An 18,040-nucleotide genomic window follows, 5' to 3' on the forward strand; every position below is an offset into this window, starting at 1 on the left:
TATAAGAGTGATAGTCACAAACCCTGACAGATTTGAGCACTCATTCTGTCCCTCGCATAAGACATAATCATAAAAAATTGGACTGAGGCACACGAATATTTTTATTTAAAATCTGACACTTATTACACGATTTATTTATTTATTTGTGGGTGTTTTTTTGAATGCACGAATACATAATTAAAACAGTATTAGAGCCTACTTTTATGAAACGGGATTGTGTTTTGATTGTCCTCATCACGCGCCCTTGCGACGTGTACGTGCGTAACGTACAGGTCTCTAGGCAGACGCCGATGAATATGGCTGGGAAGAAGCAAATACTGCAGTCGATAGTTGACAAATGGGGCCACAATTCTCTTGCTTAACAGCAATTGCTTCTTAAACAAATAATTAATGATGTCTTTAATATCGGCAAGCGCAGCTAAAAACAATGTTAAAATATGTACTTAGTAAAATTTCAATGAATTAAAACAACTTTTAAACACATTCCCTAAGGGAAAACAATAAATCTATCATTAATGAACTCGGGATTAATTCCCAACAAGTTACCCGTTTTTTCGCCTCTCCTGGCATGGTAGCAAATTAAGGTCTCATAAGGTAAAATTTTAACCACTCAGTCAAATCCCTGTTAACATTCAAGTTTGATATGAAGTACTAATTTAACAACCCGTAAATTTAAATTAATATTATAATCACAAAAATGTATCATCAAAAAGGTTAACAGCTTTTCCCCGTCTCCTGGAGGTTAAAGGAAAATAAAACATTTTTTAGTGCCTTTATAAATGCAGTAAATGAAAATATTATCCAATAGTATTCGATCAAGAAGGAAGTTCATATCAAAGGGATTTATTCGCCGGAGATCAGCACGGATCGAGCAAGCAAAGAGCCGCTGCCCAAGGAGCGAGATTGCCATTTTTGCTGCTCCCCTAGATTCAACTCCAGAATAGGGAAATACAAGAGGGTCATTAGATTTAGCATTCAAGAGCGGGTGGATCACTACTGAGAACAAGTTTCCCATCCATTTTGATGGAGAGAATGAAGTGAAGGGAAAATAATAGCAGAGGAAAGGCACGCACTGAAATTTTTTACAATTTTCGAATTCAGTGCAATTACTCTCTGATTATTGTGTGACTTAACGTGGACCAAAAACGATTTTTATCCTTGCAAAATGTTTTCTTCGGTGGGAGAGCTACTTTGAAAAGTTAAACAAAAAAAGAGCGAATTTCCTAATATTTGCAGATATACACTTTAAATAGCCAAGCAAAATTTCGAATTTAGGTCCAGATAATTTTACATAATATCTGTTTTGATGATATCCTCGATGTTTCCACTTCCTAATATGACTTTTTCAGAAAGAATTGAAATGTTTGCACTCTGCGGAACAAGATATTTTATACTGGTATAAGACAGTGATAAAATAACGACAGAATTACGAGTAATCCACACGACGAGCGTCCACAAACTATCCATAGCAAGCAAGGATATTGGAAATTAGGACGCATTGAGAAGAAATTTTGTAACTGCAAGAATGATATTTATAGAGAGCGTTCACACGAGGTTTATGATAAGCGTTGTGGTTTCAAGGTGCCACCAGAAGCGAATTATCATATTATGTATTGATAATGAGGATAATATGTTTTGAGTGGGACGCTGTCTATCATTAAAAAGGATCACGGGATTTCCATAGTGAACTTAATAGTTCTTCGTGAGTGGCTCATGGAGAAACTGAGAACTAACTTCCACGTCAGGAGTTTTCCCGAGCGAGCATCCCGCCTAAAAAAGCCCTCGTCAAAAAATCCATATTTTTTATTTATTTATGCAGTATAAGTCCGAAAACAGCGCATTCTGGCCTTTACAACGAACTATTAACAACGATAACAATGATCACATTTACAAACACCCAAGCCCTAGGTGGAGGAAAACTCACCCAGGCGGGAATCGAACCCGCGACCCTTGGAATGGTAGACGAGGACGTTACCCCGCCGCCACCGGGGTCGGCACTTACTTGGAAAAGTCCGATATCATTTTAGGTTGTATACGCACAAGGAATGTTGCGCTGCCAACTGATATCCATGATTACGGGTAACGCACGGAAGCTGCCCTCATTAACTACACTACACTTCACTTCAGAATGTCCATGAAGAAACTCGAAGTTTTGGCTTTATAACCATGACGTCGAGCTGATGTGTTTACTTGCAGCGCACCCTTACGCTATTGAATTCATTGAACTTCTGGTAATAGTGAGGAAGCCAAAGTCAACAAGGAAAAGACTGAAGAGAAAGGAATCGGGATGGATGCTATGAACGATCTGCGCAGAGACAGGCTCCCATGCTCCTTCCCAGCTGTGGAACATGTGTACGGAAAGCTTAAAAAATAGAAAACCATTATCGGTGAAGGAGCATCGTTCCGAGGTCATCCAAGATCTTAAACCTATTATAATACACTTTGATTCGGCCTCGGAATCATGGGAGGAAACCAATAGTTATAACTTTTTTGACAGTGGATAGCAGAGAATAAAAATTGGACTCTCTTAGAGCTGCACAACGGGCCGCGAGTCGCCGTAAGCGCATGTGGTAGGGGACATAGCCTACTATGACTAGGTCATATTAGGTCTTTGACTAGGTCATCAAAATTCTGCTTTTAAATAAAAATATTCGAGCGTTTGGGTTCCATTTTTCCATGACTGCGTATCCTGTATCCTACATGTTTCTCTCGGTGGCGGTATCTATCGCTCTTATTTTATCCCGATGCCATCACTCTACCTATATATGTAATTTGGGGCCTTAATATTCCCTCGCAGGGAAAGGTTCCGGCCCCCCTTCCCTGATGTGAGAATTTCACACACCGCTGGTCTCTGTATTGCGTGAACTCTGCCATCACCCGAAAAACCAACCTTTGGGTTTATGGCTTTTTTAATATCCCTCGGTGTCGCCGGAAAACTCCAGTGAACTGCAGCTTTCTGTAAGTCCAAAACCCGGTTTTAGAATATCTCCTCTCATCTGAAGGGTTAGTTAATATGAACGTTAACTCAAGTTGAAGATTACCGAACAATCCAATTTTATAGAAATATAAGATTGCTCCTTAGTGAATGTGAACATTGCAACCATAGTGTCAACATCTGTTATTTACTGAACAGTTTAACAGTCGCTTTTTAGCTAAACTCAGCTTTTAGCTAGGTCATATAACTGAACTTTGGCCTTAACCGGAGATTAAAGACATTATAAACCTAACCTAAGTCTTAGCTAATGTCTGCATGAATCAAGATACTCCAAAAATATTTATTCCAACATACCCGTACATATTTCTCAAAGAAAATTTTGACAAATCTTGCGTTTTTAGCAATGTTATAAATGACGATTTTTCTGATTGGCCCTAAATTCTTACCGCATATTACAAGAGTGGCTTAACGAAAGCGGTTAGCTTTTCTCTCTTACTTTCTCATTGAATTTTCCTATAATTCTTATAACAAAGCCTAATTAATTTAATAGAGGGTGAGTCAAATATTCTACCAAATATGGGAATATAATGAAAGCGCTCGCTTGATGCAAGTGAAACCCCCAAATATTCCGCCAGCTCTGACTTAATTCAATCCGAGGTATCTCATAATTTACATCTTGTTGATCTTTTCTTTTTTTTCAAAAATTTAGTAATATCTCTTTTCAGATATTAAATTCTAGCCTCGTTTTCTTATCCCAATCCGATATTTGATCTAAATTCCAGGGGAATATCCGTCACTCAGCCGGCGCCATCTCCGCCATAACAATGTTTCGCGCGGAACTAATCTAAGGTTACTGCTGACGTTCAAAATCTGGGCCCGTAGAGTCTAAAAATGAGAGTTCAGACCCTCTTGCACACCCCTAAGGCACTCTTTCTAAGATATCGGCCTCTCATGAGCTTAGCCCATCGACAACTACTGTTTGTTTGCGGTTAAAAAAGATGCCCGTATTCCAAATGATCACTATCCAATTAACATTTCTTTCGTATAAAAAGGGCAGACAAATATTGCATCATGGTCCCTCTAGGAATTAAAATTGGAATATACAACGTATTTAAACCTACAATATGAGATAAAATGCGGCTATTCAAAATGGTGATGGAATATGATTGTGCACGGTATTGATTGGCAACGCCACGCGCCAAAATCAAGAAATAGGGGCCGCTGAGCAAGCACTTGGGCTTCCAGCACCGCTAGTTATCGCCCTCGCCTTTGGAAAACCTAACACATGTTGATATCTAATTACTTCGTATGTATACCACACATATTTATATTCATCGCACACCCGTACACACACACACACATATATAACCGCAAACACAGTGAACAACACGAAAGTCGGTTTGATTGGCGATAGGGAATAGGTATTTGGGATTTGGGAGGGAATTCACCCAATACTAATCCCAACGCCATTGTGAAATTCACATACAGAGTATTGGCCCGGCTCGTTCCCCTGTGCCGCCTATGGTTCCCCTATGATAGTTCCCCTATGATAGTTCTGGTGCCCGAAAAAACACGCAGCTTGGTTGAAGGTGAGGGTGCCTGAGGCGTGCTCATAAATCGAACCCGGGCCCTTCGTCAGTAGCCCAACGCTCTACCCCGGGACTATCACGGCCCACACACAAACAAACGGCCGACGGCGACGACAGAAATTTTATTCAATATTGAAATACAAAGAATGGAAATTCACGAATACGGTCGAAGTTTCGACGGTCAATCCGTCATCCTCAAAATACCGTTCTCGGGAGAGAGGCGGAAATAATATGTATGTGAGGTGGAAAAGGAGATAAGGGTGGGGGTGAAGGGACAAGGTGGTTAAGGGATGGCGGCCAAAGGTTAGGTTTAATATGCTGTATTCGCTCGGTAGGTATGAAAGCTTTGAGTGCGCATACGTGAGCCATCTCGCACGAGAAGGCTCGCACGGTGTGTTCTCATCTCTTTGCTTCTTGCGGATTCTGGTAGTTTCAATCACCGAAATAGAGAAGCAGTTGATGAAGAATTGGTGTTGGGAAGCAGCGTGGGTAGGGATGGGTTAATTAGGTAAACCTGAAGATACACTAAAGTAGCTTTGGTCGCCGATGCAGAGGGGAGGGGGGCGGTGCTCTCACCCACGTAGAAAGCAGGACAGAAAATGCAGTAGAGGCGGTAGAGAATGTTGCGGTACGCGCCCTGGAAGGGGTCTTTGGGGACCTCGCAAAATCTTCGTCATGGCTGATTGGATCTCTTCTATGGACAAAAAACGGGTTCCTCTCAGGGCTGCCTTAATCCGAGGAAACAAAAAGTAGTCTTCTGGGGTGACGTCAGTACTATAGGGGAGGTGGGACAGCGTTGGCACCTGGTGTTTGGCCAGGAAGTCGTGGACTCCTAGCGTGTTGTGGCAAGGCGCGTTGTCTTTATGGAGTTACCAGTAGATGTCTTTTCTCGTCCTGATGACTCTTTTTCGGAGCCTTTCCAGTACATCCACGTGGTAGGCAGCGTTAACTATCTGTCAACGAGGAACAAACTCCTTATGGAACACTCCTTTACTGTCGGAAAAGACAATGAGGATTGTTTTCACTTTTGATTTGCTCACGCCTACCCTTTTGGGCTTGGGAGACTTGTCGGTGTGACACTCAGAGCTTTGACGTTTTGTTTCTTGGTCGTACTCAAAAACCCAGGTTTCAATACCAGTGGTAACGTTGTACAAATAACCAGGTTCATTCTCAATACGTATCAAAAGTTCACTTGAATTTTCGGCTCGATTGGACTTTCGTGACACGGTGGGCGCGCAGGGGTCTACAATTACTGACGTCCCACCGATTTTACAGCTAGGAGAGCACTGAGACTGGTTTTGAGGCAACGCTTAGCCTATATACATATATATAAACTTTGATTAAAAACTTAACTAAATACAGAAAAAAAGAAAGAACACTCACATATATACTTAATGGTTGGACGGTGAGGGAATTTTCCACAAGTCAGAAGAATAGCACGGAATGCTATTTGCAATACAATTGCATTACTTTTGGGACGCACCCTGTATCCCCTGTTACTCCAGTAAGCAAAGCCATTCTCGAAAACGTCTCGTATTGGGAGAGCCGATGGCGTAGGGAATAGGGGAGGTGGAGGAAGGGAGCGGCGAGAAGATCCGACCCGAAGAATTTGATTGGTAACGTTTGGTTGAATAGACAAATAGACGCTGTACGACTGCCCTCCACCGCAGCACTGTTTGCTTTGAGAAAAACTACATCTCTCATCAGTTTATTTCAACGGCTAGTATACCACTAACTACAGCGTGAATGCTCAATGAAGCCACGCAGCAAACAGGCCGATTTTCCTTCTGAAGTTCTCCGAGGCTAGATATCCCTGGAACTTAAATCCACGAAATATTAATCTACCATGACACGGAAGAATAATCCTCGGACACCAGTAATTAGATATGAACCATATTACCTAGCGATTAAACTATCCATTAGGAACCCATTAAGTTGCTAGATTTGTAGTCGTGATTGGATAGGTCTTATTAGGGCTAATTTCTGCACACTCACTTGAGGCGGAATGTTTTCACGTTCATAGAATCGAAAACAAGTGCACTACCCAGAACACATTTTAATATTCGGATATTATCCTCCTACGATGTGAATCTTATGCCGCCATTCGGAAAATAAAACATGTAACCCTGAGAAGGACCGAAGTAAATTTTAGTTGCTATATATACACACACCAATCCATATATATATATATATATATATATATATATATATATATATATATATATATATATATATATATATATATAGATATATTATTACTATTATTAATATTAGGTAATCTACCGGTTAAGGTAGGTATTTCGATAGACACATTTACGAAATACATATTTCGTGTTTCCTAAAAAAAAGCACAAAATCCAGTATCCTACTCTATATCAGGTCCCTCTTCATCTCTGAGTACTTTCTTCCTCTCTGCATCCCGTCCAACATCCCTGTCCTGTTCCTTCCCTTTCCTCATTTGCCCTCTATTACAGTCTTAAACATTCCACTGCCGGTCAATACCCCATTCATCCACTTTTCCTGCCTCCATAGGATTTCTCCCAACAAACCCCTGTCCTCGCCCACCATACCAAGTACTTCCTCGTTTGTTTTTTCTCTGTCCATTTCACCTTCTCCATTCTTCTCCACACCCACATTTCAAAAGCCTCCAGTCTACGTCTATCCTCCTGCTTCAATGATCACGTTTCCGCGCCGTACATACAGGGTTCGTCCGGAAAATAAGTGTACTGATTTTTTACCGCCGCTCCAGGCGCGCCCAGCACCGCTCTGATGGGCTGCGATTGGAGGGGGGTATGTTGGCAAGCGACGCTGAAAAAGGCAGTCGGCTCTGAGCTGTGGTGTAGTGAGGAGCTCTGTTAACGCGAACCTCCACGCTCGACCCACGTCACGGAACGCGATGCCGAAGTTTTTGGAGCAGCGTTATTCCATCAAATTTGCGGTAAAGCTTGGGAAATCGCCTACCGAAACTGTCGGTATGATTAACCAGGCTTACGGGGAGTCAGCCATGTCCAGAAACATGATCTTTCGGTGGCACAAGATGTTCGTGGAGGGCAGAGAAGAGGTCGACGACGAGTCTTCGAGAGGTTCCCGATGATGCCTTCGCGGGAGCGTTCCAGGAATGGGAACGCCGCTGGAACAAGTGCATCGACTCACAAGGGTCCTATTTTGAGGAACATTAGCTTAAGATATGTAAAAGTGTGTAATAAATTTTTTTTCCTGAGCTCAGTACACTTATTTTCCGGACGAACCCTGTATATATATGTCCTTATGGTTTTTAATATATATATATATTATTATAAATATATATATATATAAATATATTATAAATATATATATATATATATATATATATATATATATATATTAAAAACCATAAGCACAGTAATCAACCCGAAGGTCGGTTCGGTAGGTGATTGTGGAGTTCACCCGGTGCTAAGCCGGACGGCATGTGAAATTCACACATCAGAGTATGGGGTCCAGTGCCTTTCCCTGTTCCGGTTATGGTTTCCCAGGAAGATCCGGTACCCGAAAAATCACACAGCTTGGGTGGAGCTGCAGGTGCCCAGAGTGCCTTTCCCGGGAATCGAACCCGGGACCCTCTGGTCAGTAGTCCAACGCTCAACCCCTGGACTACCGCGACCCACTATATATATATATTATTTTAATCATTATGCGGTAATGTATAACTTAAATGTGAGTGTCCTTTAAAAAAATGTATATATACACATATATATAAATATATTCATACTTAAGTTCATATTGGACTGCATGACCGTCGAAACGTAGGACTATATGTAAGCGTTTTTTGTGTTTTTTGTATATATGTATATATATTATATATATATATTATATATATTATACATATATATATATATATATATATATATATATGGACTGAAAATATAAATATATTGAGATATATAGAAGCTTATATGTGTGCATGTGTGTGTAAATATATATGCATATATCCGTAGCCATTTATGCGCCATAGACGTCTAAAACAATTTTATGCCCTTCAAGGTTATTACTAACTCTTGTTTTCGATACAATTTTAAGTAATAAAAGTAATCTTAAAAAGCTAGCTTTACTCAGGGATTTGAAAGTGTACTGAGTATACTTAACATCTATTTAATGAACTTTCTCCTTCTTAAATTTGAAGAAAATCTAGTAAATAAAAAATATAGTTAGGCGAAAAGATGCAATAGGTATTGATATCCGACTGTCTTCATTGGTCATTTCAAATAGTAATCGTTGATGTATTTGAACGTACCAGAGATTCCGAATGAAAATCGAAGGCATAAGAAACGATGGATATGGCAGTGAGGAGGCAAGTTAACCAATCTTAAAACCTCAGTAAGGGAATAGCTAATTAATTCGATGGAAAGTTCCCTTGAAATATTCTCATCACTCCGCGTGTGTAGCAAAGTGATAGGCGTCCAGAGACATTCGACTAATGCACCACAATCATTCCTTAGGTACGTAGAGACAGTGGTGCATAAGCCAATTGCCTTACGGCGGGTAAAAGTTGAGCTGGAGGACTGAATCATTGCAGCGCAAATATATTCCGATCACTTTTTGTGGGAACACGTTTTTTTTAGACGCTGAAATTTTTCACTGAAGTATGTACTCTTATATACTTGTATTTGGAAACATTGAGGGGGCTAATCCATAGTTCCTTACTCTTAAAACAAAGAATTTATCTCTTTCTAGATAGACTACGTGGAGTTTTCAAATTAAAGTTGGCATGAAAAAATAACCTATTTCGTTATTTTCAGTGTCGTTGTTGATGATATACTTCTTATTTACGCGACAAAGTTGCTTATAAACATATTGTGTCGCAAATAAATTACATTTTGTTCGTCCTTAAGTGAAGGCATCTTTTAAACTCCTAAAATCTCTTCACCACCAGTCTCATTGTTTATATATGTGTACATAAACATACCACAAAAACTTAACTTTGAATATTTGCCGGTATTACTCAGGTAATATTAATTTACTCAATTCAAACACGCTTGCTCAGTAGCGACGTAGCGCTGAATAAAGTATATTTTCGGGAGCAACGATAGTGCTAAATCGAGAAAAACGTCTTAATTAGCGCTGAAAAGCAACTACATTTCAGTAAAAATAGAGTCCTGTGGGGAAGTAAAAACTGTTGGAAAAAATAGTATCACATTAAGTGTTAGTCAAACATAATCAATGAATTGAGTATTAATTCAGTAGAAATAGTGAATTTCTACAAATTTGTGACTATAAATTATCTTCTAATTCCCTTCAACACAAAAATCCGCTATTCAAGAATTGAAAAACGAATAAGGTTGGCCGAGTATTTTCTGAGGCGAGAAGACACGAATGTTTGAACCCGATGCTTGTGCCCCCTTGTCGAAGGGACCAATTGAGACGTGAATAGACCAATGAGGGAAAGAAAGTGCATCCAGAAGGGTAATCTCTCGGCTCCAGCATTCCCCTGCCATCGCCCACAATCCCTCCACGTCCCCTCGGATGACGGCGGTATGTGGCGACGATGATTGATTGCATCGAGCCCGCTGCCTCGAGCTCCGCGCTTCTATGCTTTGACTAATTCCATCTTTGAGCAGCAACGTTCGCTCACGGAAAGGAATGCGACAATGGAACGAGAAAAGTGATAACTTATCTAATATTATTTTACAATGAGAATGTGAAACCCTTAGTTTAATTTGAGCATCATATAGAGATAATTGGTTCCTTGGATTTCATTGGGTTCACATTTATGTAAACTCATCAGTGGTTAGAGGCTGACTCTATTTGGACAATTTTCGATTCTGCGAAATGTAAGGGGAATCTTTCTGGAAGGGAATCTAAATTGTTTACATTGTTGTTTAACCTTTCATCTAGCTGGCTAAACACTTACCTAAATTATAAGTGCCTTCAATGCTGTTTTTTATTTTTCAATTCTTATTTCCAAAACAAATAGATAAATCATTAGGACACGACAACATTCTTAAAGATTATAAATTTTAAAAGCAATAGTTCTCCGTTGAAGGGCGACGCAAATGCAAAACAGAAATGACATTTTTTTCTTTCGTATTTCAACAAGTGCTCAGTGAGTGAATGGTAACAATATCATTTTTCCATTTTTCACTCATAAAATATCTTAATATCAATCTATCTCGTTGTTCTTTAACATTTAAAGCGAAGTTAAGTGTCGTAATTAAGGATACTATATTACACCAGCCACCCACTCTTGCATAACAGAAGTCAATAAAAATAAAATCAGCTCTTTGGATGCTAATATGCAATCCCATCGCTACGGTCAATAGTTAACCGTAATGCACTACTCGGCGACAGAGCGAAAATCAATTCCATACGACAATACAGTATAAAATTAAAATCCACTCCCTCGACGAACACTTCGAATCTAAAGCTTTGGTTCACTATGTAAATACAACGGGATATTGAGAATCTTTTGCAATGATAGAGATTATTGTGGTATTTTTGAAATACGATTATCAATTAAATAAGTTGACGATAGGTACAGTTACGCATTCTTACGGATGCATTTCGAGTGGTGAAGTGGTGTTATATTGTTCAAATGATATATAAGTAGATATAATTCTTGGTTTGAAGAATTTCTACTGGAAATGCCTTCAGAAACAAGCTGTCGCGTTTTTTCAATCCCTTCTCAGTGCCTTTCATGAGAGCTTAAAAAAAACGGGTTGGGTATGCTAAATGTATTTAATTCACTTGTCACAGGGTTTTATTTTTTCACACGAGCAAAGGCTTTCCTTGCAATAAGCATGCACTCACTTCGGGGAGACTGGAATAACAAGAGCACTGCGCAATATTTGCCAATTCTCCAGCATTCCTTTGATTGATCACAGCGCTTCATTATCCACTTTTTTCTCATTAGCCTTCAAGAAATGGGATCGGGTCGTGATGGAAGGCCCTTGAATTTGCTTCTTCCACACACTGTTCCAGACCCATCAATTGCGGCATGATATGTGGCCTATATGTCTCGCTTTAAAATTCAAATCTATTGGTTAAGTAATACAAATGCAATTTATGCCGCAGTACAACAACTCTGCATACTCTCGGCTGAAAGCCAATATCTTAACAAAGCAGCCGCCATGAAATAGCATTCTTTTAACCATTTTAAAGTTGCTGTTCATATTTACGTTGAAAGCGCTTTGAATTATAGAACAATATCGCACAAGCTGATAATAATTTAGCTTTCTTTCTATAACATGTTACTAGCTAAACTAACAATATTATTTTTGGAGTAGTATATGCATACATATAAAAAAACTTAGTACGAAATCATAAAATAATTAGTTAACTTTCTTTCAAAATATTAAATTTTCATTTTCATTGCTAAATAATTGAATCAAAAAATATAAATCAAAATAAAGTAATATACCATTTTCCTATACACTTTCGCGAATATTTTCCGTATTGTGATATGATATAATCCCAGAAAAGAACTGAAATTAATTGCAAGGTTTGACTAAAAATTAAATAATATTCGGCATAATCTTTTAAAAAAATTAATTCCCATTATTTTGAATTTATCAAGTAGATTGCAGTGCCAACTGAGCTGAAAACGATCATAATACAGCGCAGCGTATGCTATCATTCTCAAAACTTCGTAGCATCAATAAAACCGTAAAAGATATTTTAAGATCACCGCATGCAACTTGGGTAGAAAAAACCGAAAAATGTAATTATGGTCTACTTTTGCGACGAAAAATTTGAACTGCACACATTATTCATGCCAATATTTTATTTTATGGAGGTCGATAAATTATCTATCGATGAATAAGGAATTGTCAGTAATAATAAACAAATTATAAAATCAAAATGATAGATGATAATGGATCGCAAGGAAAGCCTTTTTAATGCAATTTGCAAATAGCAAGTTTTTCACTGAAGTTCACATACCAAAGAAACAAAATACCCATGCGAAACTACTAAAAACACTAATACACCTAAGCTCGTATTCTTATAAATCCAGTCGCTACAAATTTTAGTTTCTCTTCGACGGATTATGCCATTTAGAGGAAATATACGGTCGGCAGAAATAAACCGTAACTCCAGAACTTGCTATAAAATCCAGGTATCACGTCTGCATCGTTGAAATATTTCAATCTGTCCCGCATCAAACTTTCTCTTGTCACACTAAATAGAGATTCCAACTCTCCAGTCCACGCCTTTTAAAAATAGAATAATAGGAGTTCTTGACCTTTAGAAGAAAAACAATGGTGAAGAAAGAGTATGTACTTAGGGCAGATAAATGAATATATAAATATAATATATATAACATGTCACGAAACACCAGAGAGGAGAACATAAATAAATATATTATGTATATATATTTATATACATAATATATTTATTTATGTTCTCCTCTCTGGTGTTTCATGACATGTTTGAATGGATCATCTGTGTTTACTCTTTCACACATGTGAAAGTAGCCGAGGCAGGTAGGCACCTAGAAACTGAATTAAGGTCTACCCGCAAAAGATTCACTAGAATGGCGGGTGCCCACACTTCCAAGGATAGACAGGCCACAGGCTAGGATACACGGGTGAGACGGATCGCACGCTTGTATGTACGCGCGTTAATGGCTTCGTTGGCGGAGTGGGAGGGCCCATAGAACCTTCAAGAAAGAAAGTGAAGCTTTTTCGTGGGGATGGGCTCTACGGCAGGTACTCACCCCAAAGTCGTCATGGTAACTATGGTGTACCAGAAGGCGGCAGGAATGGAGGTGAAGTTCGTTCCGTCCACGTTCTTCTCCGCGTAGAACATGACAGTAGCAAAAATAATGATTGCCATCGCTAAGGAGAAGACGAGAAAACCCAGCTCGGAGGCGCAGGATTTCAGTGTGTACCCGAGGATCCGAAGTCCCTGCGAATGCCGAGAGAACTTGAAGATTCGAAACACGCGGAAGACCCTTAGCGTTACGAAGGCCCCAGAAACGTCGTCGTTGTCCGTGATACCAAGTCCAATATAATACGGCAAGATGGCAACCACATCTATTATACTCATTACGCTCCTGACGAACTTGCACCGATCTGGTGCCGCGAAGAGACGGAGAAGGTATTCGGCCGTGAATATCATGACGCAAGCGGTATCCAAGCAGAAGAATACAATCTTGTAGCGCTCACCACAAGGCAGTGTACCTGCCCTTCCCGGGCGGTGCCCGCACGGGACAGTCTCCACAACATTCGCCATGACGGACACAGCAATGAAGAAACCCGTCACATAATAAAATACCAAAGCTGCCGTGGATGTATGTGGATTCTCGAAAGCCCTCCACATTTTCTGGCGAATGTTGGTCAGCTGTTGAAGGTTTTGGTCTCCATTTTCCGAGAGTTTATCGTCCATTAACCTCTCGGCATTCTCTCGCTTTCTGTCTCTATAGTCCTCATAGCAACAGTCGCCGATCACGTCTGGTAGGATGCCAAAGAAGGCCAGCTCCTCGTCATAGCTAGTCAGGCACTCGTGCTTGGGGTAGTGCAGTTTCCCCGTGCGGTAATAGTTGAGGATATGCCGGAAGATGTCGGGGTCTCTATCGAAGAAATACTCCTTGCACTCCTCGTCGTAGAAGAACTCCCGCTCGTTGGAACCCAGCAAGGTGTCCGGGTATTTCTCCAGTGTATTCCGCCAGGTCTCGAACCGGCGTCCGGACACGTTAATGAGTAACTTTTCATCGTCGGCCTTCCGTCGATCTTTGGGTATGGGCGGCGGAGGCAACGGGTGCGTCGCTATGGGCACCCACCCGATAGCCGCCGCTCTAGCGAAAGGCAGCCACGCTGCCACCGAGGCCATGCTGTGGGGAGGAATCTTAGCCCCTGGACGACACTTCCCCCGGCACCCTGCCCACGCTTAACCTCTCCCACCCACCCTCGGAGCGCAGTCACCCTGCAGTCGGCCGTCGCCCGTCGGGGGAGCCACTCGTTTTGCGGTCGCCGAGGCCGAGCGGTGGCCTCGGTGAAGGAGTGCGGCTCCTCCTCACCTCTGCCCGCAGCGCCGCGCTCCTCAGTCGCCTGCTCCTGGGTGCGAGGGGCGGGGGGGGGCTGCTCGCGCCTGCGCGCCTTCCCCCGCGCGAGGCCTCGCCGAGCGCCCACCCCCGTCCGCCCGGCCCCGCGCCGGCTCGCCCGCCGACGCGGCCGCCCCCTCCGCCCCGCAGCCAAACGGGCCGGCCGCCTCTCTCGCGGCGTGGCCTCGCACCACGCTTACGATCTCATCTCCGGCGCCCCGTATTGATTGGGCGGCGGGGAGGGAGGGGGCAGAAGGCAGTGGGACGGTGGCTGGGGTGTGTAGTGGGGCACTCGGGCGCGGGCGGTGGGTGTAGCTGGATGGAGAATGGCTTGGAGGTGGGCGGGCAGTGGAAGCGTACCCACACCACGCTGGCTGACTTGTGCCGATTTATTAGGAAAAATCGATATTTTTCAAATGCATCATTTTCATCCAATCTTTCTGTTCCTCTGGTTCTGCTTTATGTCCGGAACAGTGCGTTGAATTTACGCAAATCGGCCGACGGCAAAGACAATATATCTTTCTGAAATCAAAACAGTCATGGTCAAATTCAAACGGTCGTCAATGGATACTTCATTAATGGAAATATTTCATTGGTCGACTCAGCGGAAAGAAGAAAAGGTATATAACTGCGATGCATAGAACTATACATTAAAACAGTTTTTTGTTAATATAGCCATGATATAAAATCATAAATTTTACTGTTATCTTTAGTGTGAGGCGTTCTTATAACTGACTCCAAGGCTGTGACATCTGAGACCGGATATCATTTATTGCTGGTCACCCTACTGGGCGAATATTTTGTGGAAATAGCAACATGCTTATGACCAAGTCAATTCATTGCTACATGAATACTTACCGATTCTCTAAATTATTTACTTATTCTCATAAATTTCAACGTTTCACAGAAAGATTGATAACTGTCCAAATAGACTTCTCCCTCTATCTCGAGGGAGGAACCGCGCTCGGAATGCGTAACAATAGCGATTCGACTCCACCAGCCACGGAACGCGCGGGGGAGCGCCGTCGCCGATCGAATGCGTCGCTCGGCGTTCGCGGGTCGCGTGGCAGGCGCGGTTCGCGTGGCCGACGAACTTCGAGCAGTCGCCGGCCTCGCTGTCCCTCGAGGCGTCGAGAAGGCTCCGGGCCCGTGGGGACCGTCGCGGGCCCGGAGTCTCGTCACCCGAGCCAGTGCGACCAGTGGGTATTGCCGGGGCGGCGCCCCGCGGGGAGGAAGGGGAGCCTCGCGCCGGCCCATTCTTCGGGGGAATGCCCCTCCGAACGACCGAGGCGTCCGGGAGGACGATCCCACGAGGAAGCAGAGGAGCGTGTGGTCGCCGATGACCCCCAGCACGGCACCTACCCAGCCCTCGGACTAGTTTCCCGGGAACGGTGACGTCTCTTTCTAGTGGGTTAGCCGAGGGAGCCTGCCGTGAAACAAACCCAGATAAATTATCCGCGGGCACATTTTTAATGAGCGATTGATGGGGGACGGGATCTAAATGGATCGACCTACATAACAAGGGGCGAGAGGGGCCGAGAGCGAATTGATGGAAGGGCGGCGCGGGGCAAGGGTGGCAAAAGGGAGAGTGGATGGCGGGACGCGGGGGGGGGGGAGCTTAGGCGCCGGCGGTGGGGTTATTTCGGTCTCGGGAAGGTTCACGAAGAGGGTTAGACGTTTCAAGGGGAGCATCTCCCGCCCCCTCATCCGCACCCAGAATCTCGACCTCCGCCATCTTGGAAGCGCACACGCCGGTTCCCGGCTTCGTCACTCCGCGAGCCGGCGTGACTGTTTATGCCATCGTGGATGGTGGCGGGAATTACGCGAGGGAGAACGCGCGGGGACACCGTGCACGCAAGTCAACACCCACCGCACGTCATCACGCTCGCATCACATCCAAGGGTCGGGTACGGAGGAGTGAGGAAGCGTGCGCCGCGCGCAGAGCAAATAATGAGAGTGGTGCGGAATACCGACCGACCCCCAGCAAGAATCTTCGGAAGGGTTGGTGTGGGCTGGTGGGGGCGGGGAGGAGGATTCCGCGGCAGGAAAGAGTCCATTCGTCGCGGGTGCGTGAGGGGGAGATGCGGTTGAGGACGGAGGAGGATGGAACCGAGGACCGAGGGGGGTGAACGCGAGGAAGGAATCACGGGAGTTGGTGCGGGAGGGACTGGCGCGGGACGGGGCGCGGGACGGGGCGCGGGACGGGGCGCGGGACGGGGCGCGGGACGGGGCGCGGGACGGGGCGCGGGACGGGGCGCGTGCGTGGAGTAGGGGCGAGGAGAAGGATTGGAGGGGCGCGGGATGAGGAAGGGAGGAGGTAGAGGGACGGGAGGGAAGGAGGAGGGAGGGGAGGGGTGGGAGGCGCAGACGGTGGGAGTCGCTGAAATGACGTGGCGTGGGACGAGAGGTTAGCAAGTGGGGCGGAAGGTGCGGGCGTGGGGTGTAGTGCCGGAGGGGTGACATTTGGTGGGAGACGCCGGGTTAGGGCTGGCCGAGAGGGGACTGCGTGTGAAGGGGAAGGCTTGGAGGGAGCGGGGTGTATGGGTGGCGAGAGGGGGGCCTTGGGTGGTTGGAAGTGGGAGGCGTGGGTGGGAGCATGCACTGAAGAGGAAAGAAGAAAGCGCAGTAGGGTGTCGAGGGAGGGTGTCGTGTGTGGTGCAGTGGGGGGGGCGTGTGGGAGGGAGCGGGAGTGAGTGGTAGGGGAGAGCGGCGGGTGGGTGCGAGGGCGGGGAGGCACGGGAGTGAGAAGAGGCGCGGCGAGTGGGATGGTGCGGGAGGAAAGAAGCGCGGGACGGGGAGTGGGACGGCGAGAGGTCAGAAGCGAAGGGAAGGAGAGAGCGCTCAAGGAGGAGCCGTGGGACCGAAGGAGTTGCTAAACAGTGAGGATGTTTCGGGAGGCTCGGGTGGGGAGGACCGGGAGGGCAAGGGTGCGATATGGGGTCATATAGGAGGGGGGTCGCGCGAGTGGGCCGAGGGCGGTGGATAACCATCCACCGTCCTCGACGACGGGAAAGACGGGACGAGGCGGGGAGCGGGAAAAAGGGAGCGGTGCCCTGGAGAGGAGAGCGCGAGTTGTGGAAGACGCGGAAGAGAAGGGAGGCGTAGTATGCGGAGGAAGTTCGGGATGGGAGGAGGGTTTGAATGAGGATGGACACAACTTAATGTTGAGGAGCTGGACGGGGAAGACGAGGGAGGGAGGGAGGCGTTGCCGGAGGTGGAGGCTGCCTCGTGAGTCGGCGAAGAAGGGGATGGGTGCTACCGAGGGGTGCTCGAGAGGGGACGCGTGGAGTGACGAGGTAGGAAGCGCGGGATATGGAGGAGGCGATAAATGGTGGAGGGGAATGGGAAGGGAGGCCGGGAAGTAAGGGGCCCGCGGGGAGGGCGAAAAGTGGCGGGGGTGGATGATTGCGAGAGTGCGCACCATATCCGCCTGCACTCGTGCCGGCCGCCCAGTCTTCCGGCTCATTTGTGTGTATTTAAATATCTCTCGCAATCTCCCTC

General features: G+C 44.7%; 1 protein-coding gene across 3 annotated transcripts in view; it reads right to left on the reverse strand.

Moving 5' to 3' along the window:
• Shal (Potassium voltage-gated channel protein Shal) overlaps positions 1-14,503 on the reverse strand; it is a 456,388-nt gene extending 441,885 nt beyond the window's left edge. For all 3 annotated transcript variants that reach the window (XM_071586568.1, XM_071586567.1, XM_071586569.1), the window contains exon 1: positions 13,214-14,503. In XM_071586568.1, the coding sequence (XP_071442669.1) occupies positions 13,214-14,328 (1,115 nt within the window). In that variant the 5' untranslated portion in view covers positions 14,329-14,503. The remainder of the gene's footprint in view (positions 1-13,213) is intronic.
• Between the last annotated feature and the right edge of the window lie 3,537 nt (positions 14,504-18,040).

This window comes from Hetaerina americana, unplaced genomic scaffold, assembly GCF_022747635.1.
Source record: "Hetaerina americana unplaced genomic scaffold, ioHetAmer1.1.p SCAF_23, whole genome shotgun sequence".
Lineage (NCBI taxonomy): Eukaryota > Metazoa > Arthropoda > Insecta > Odonata > Calopterygidae > Hetaerina > Hetaerina americana.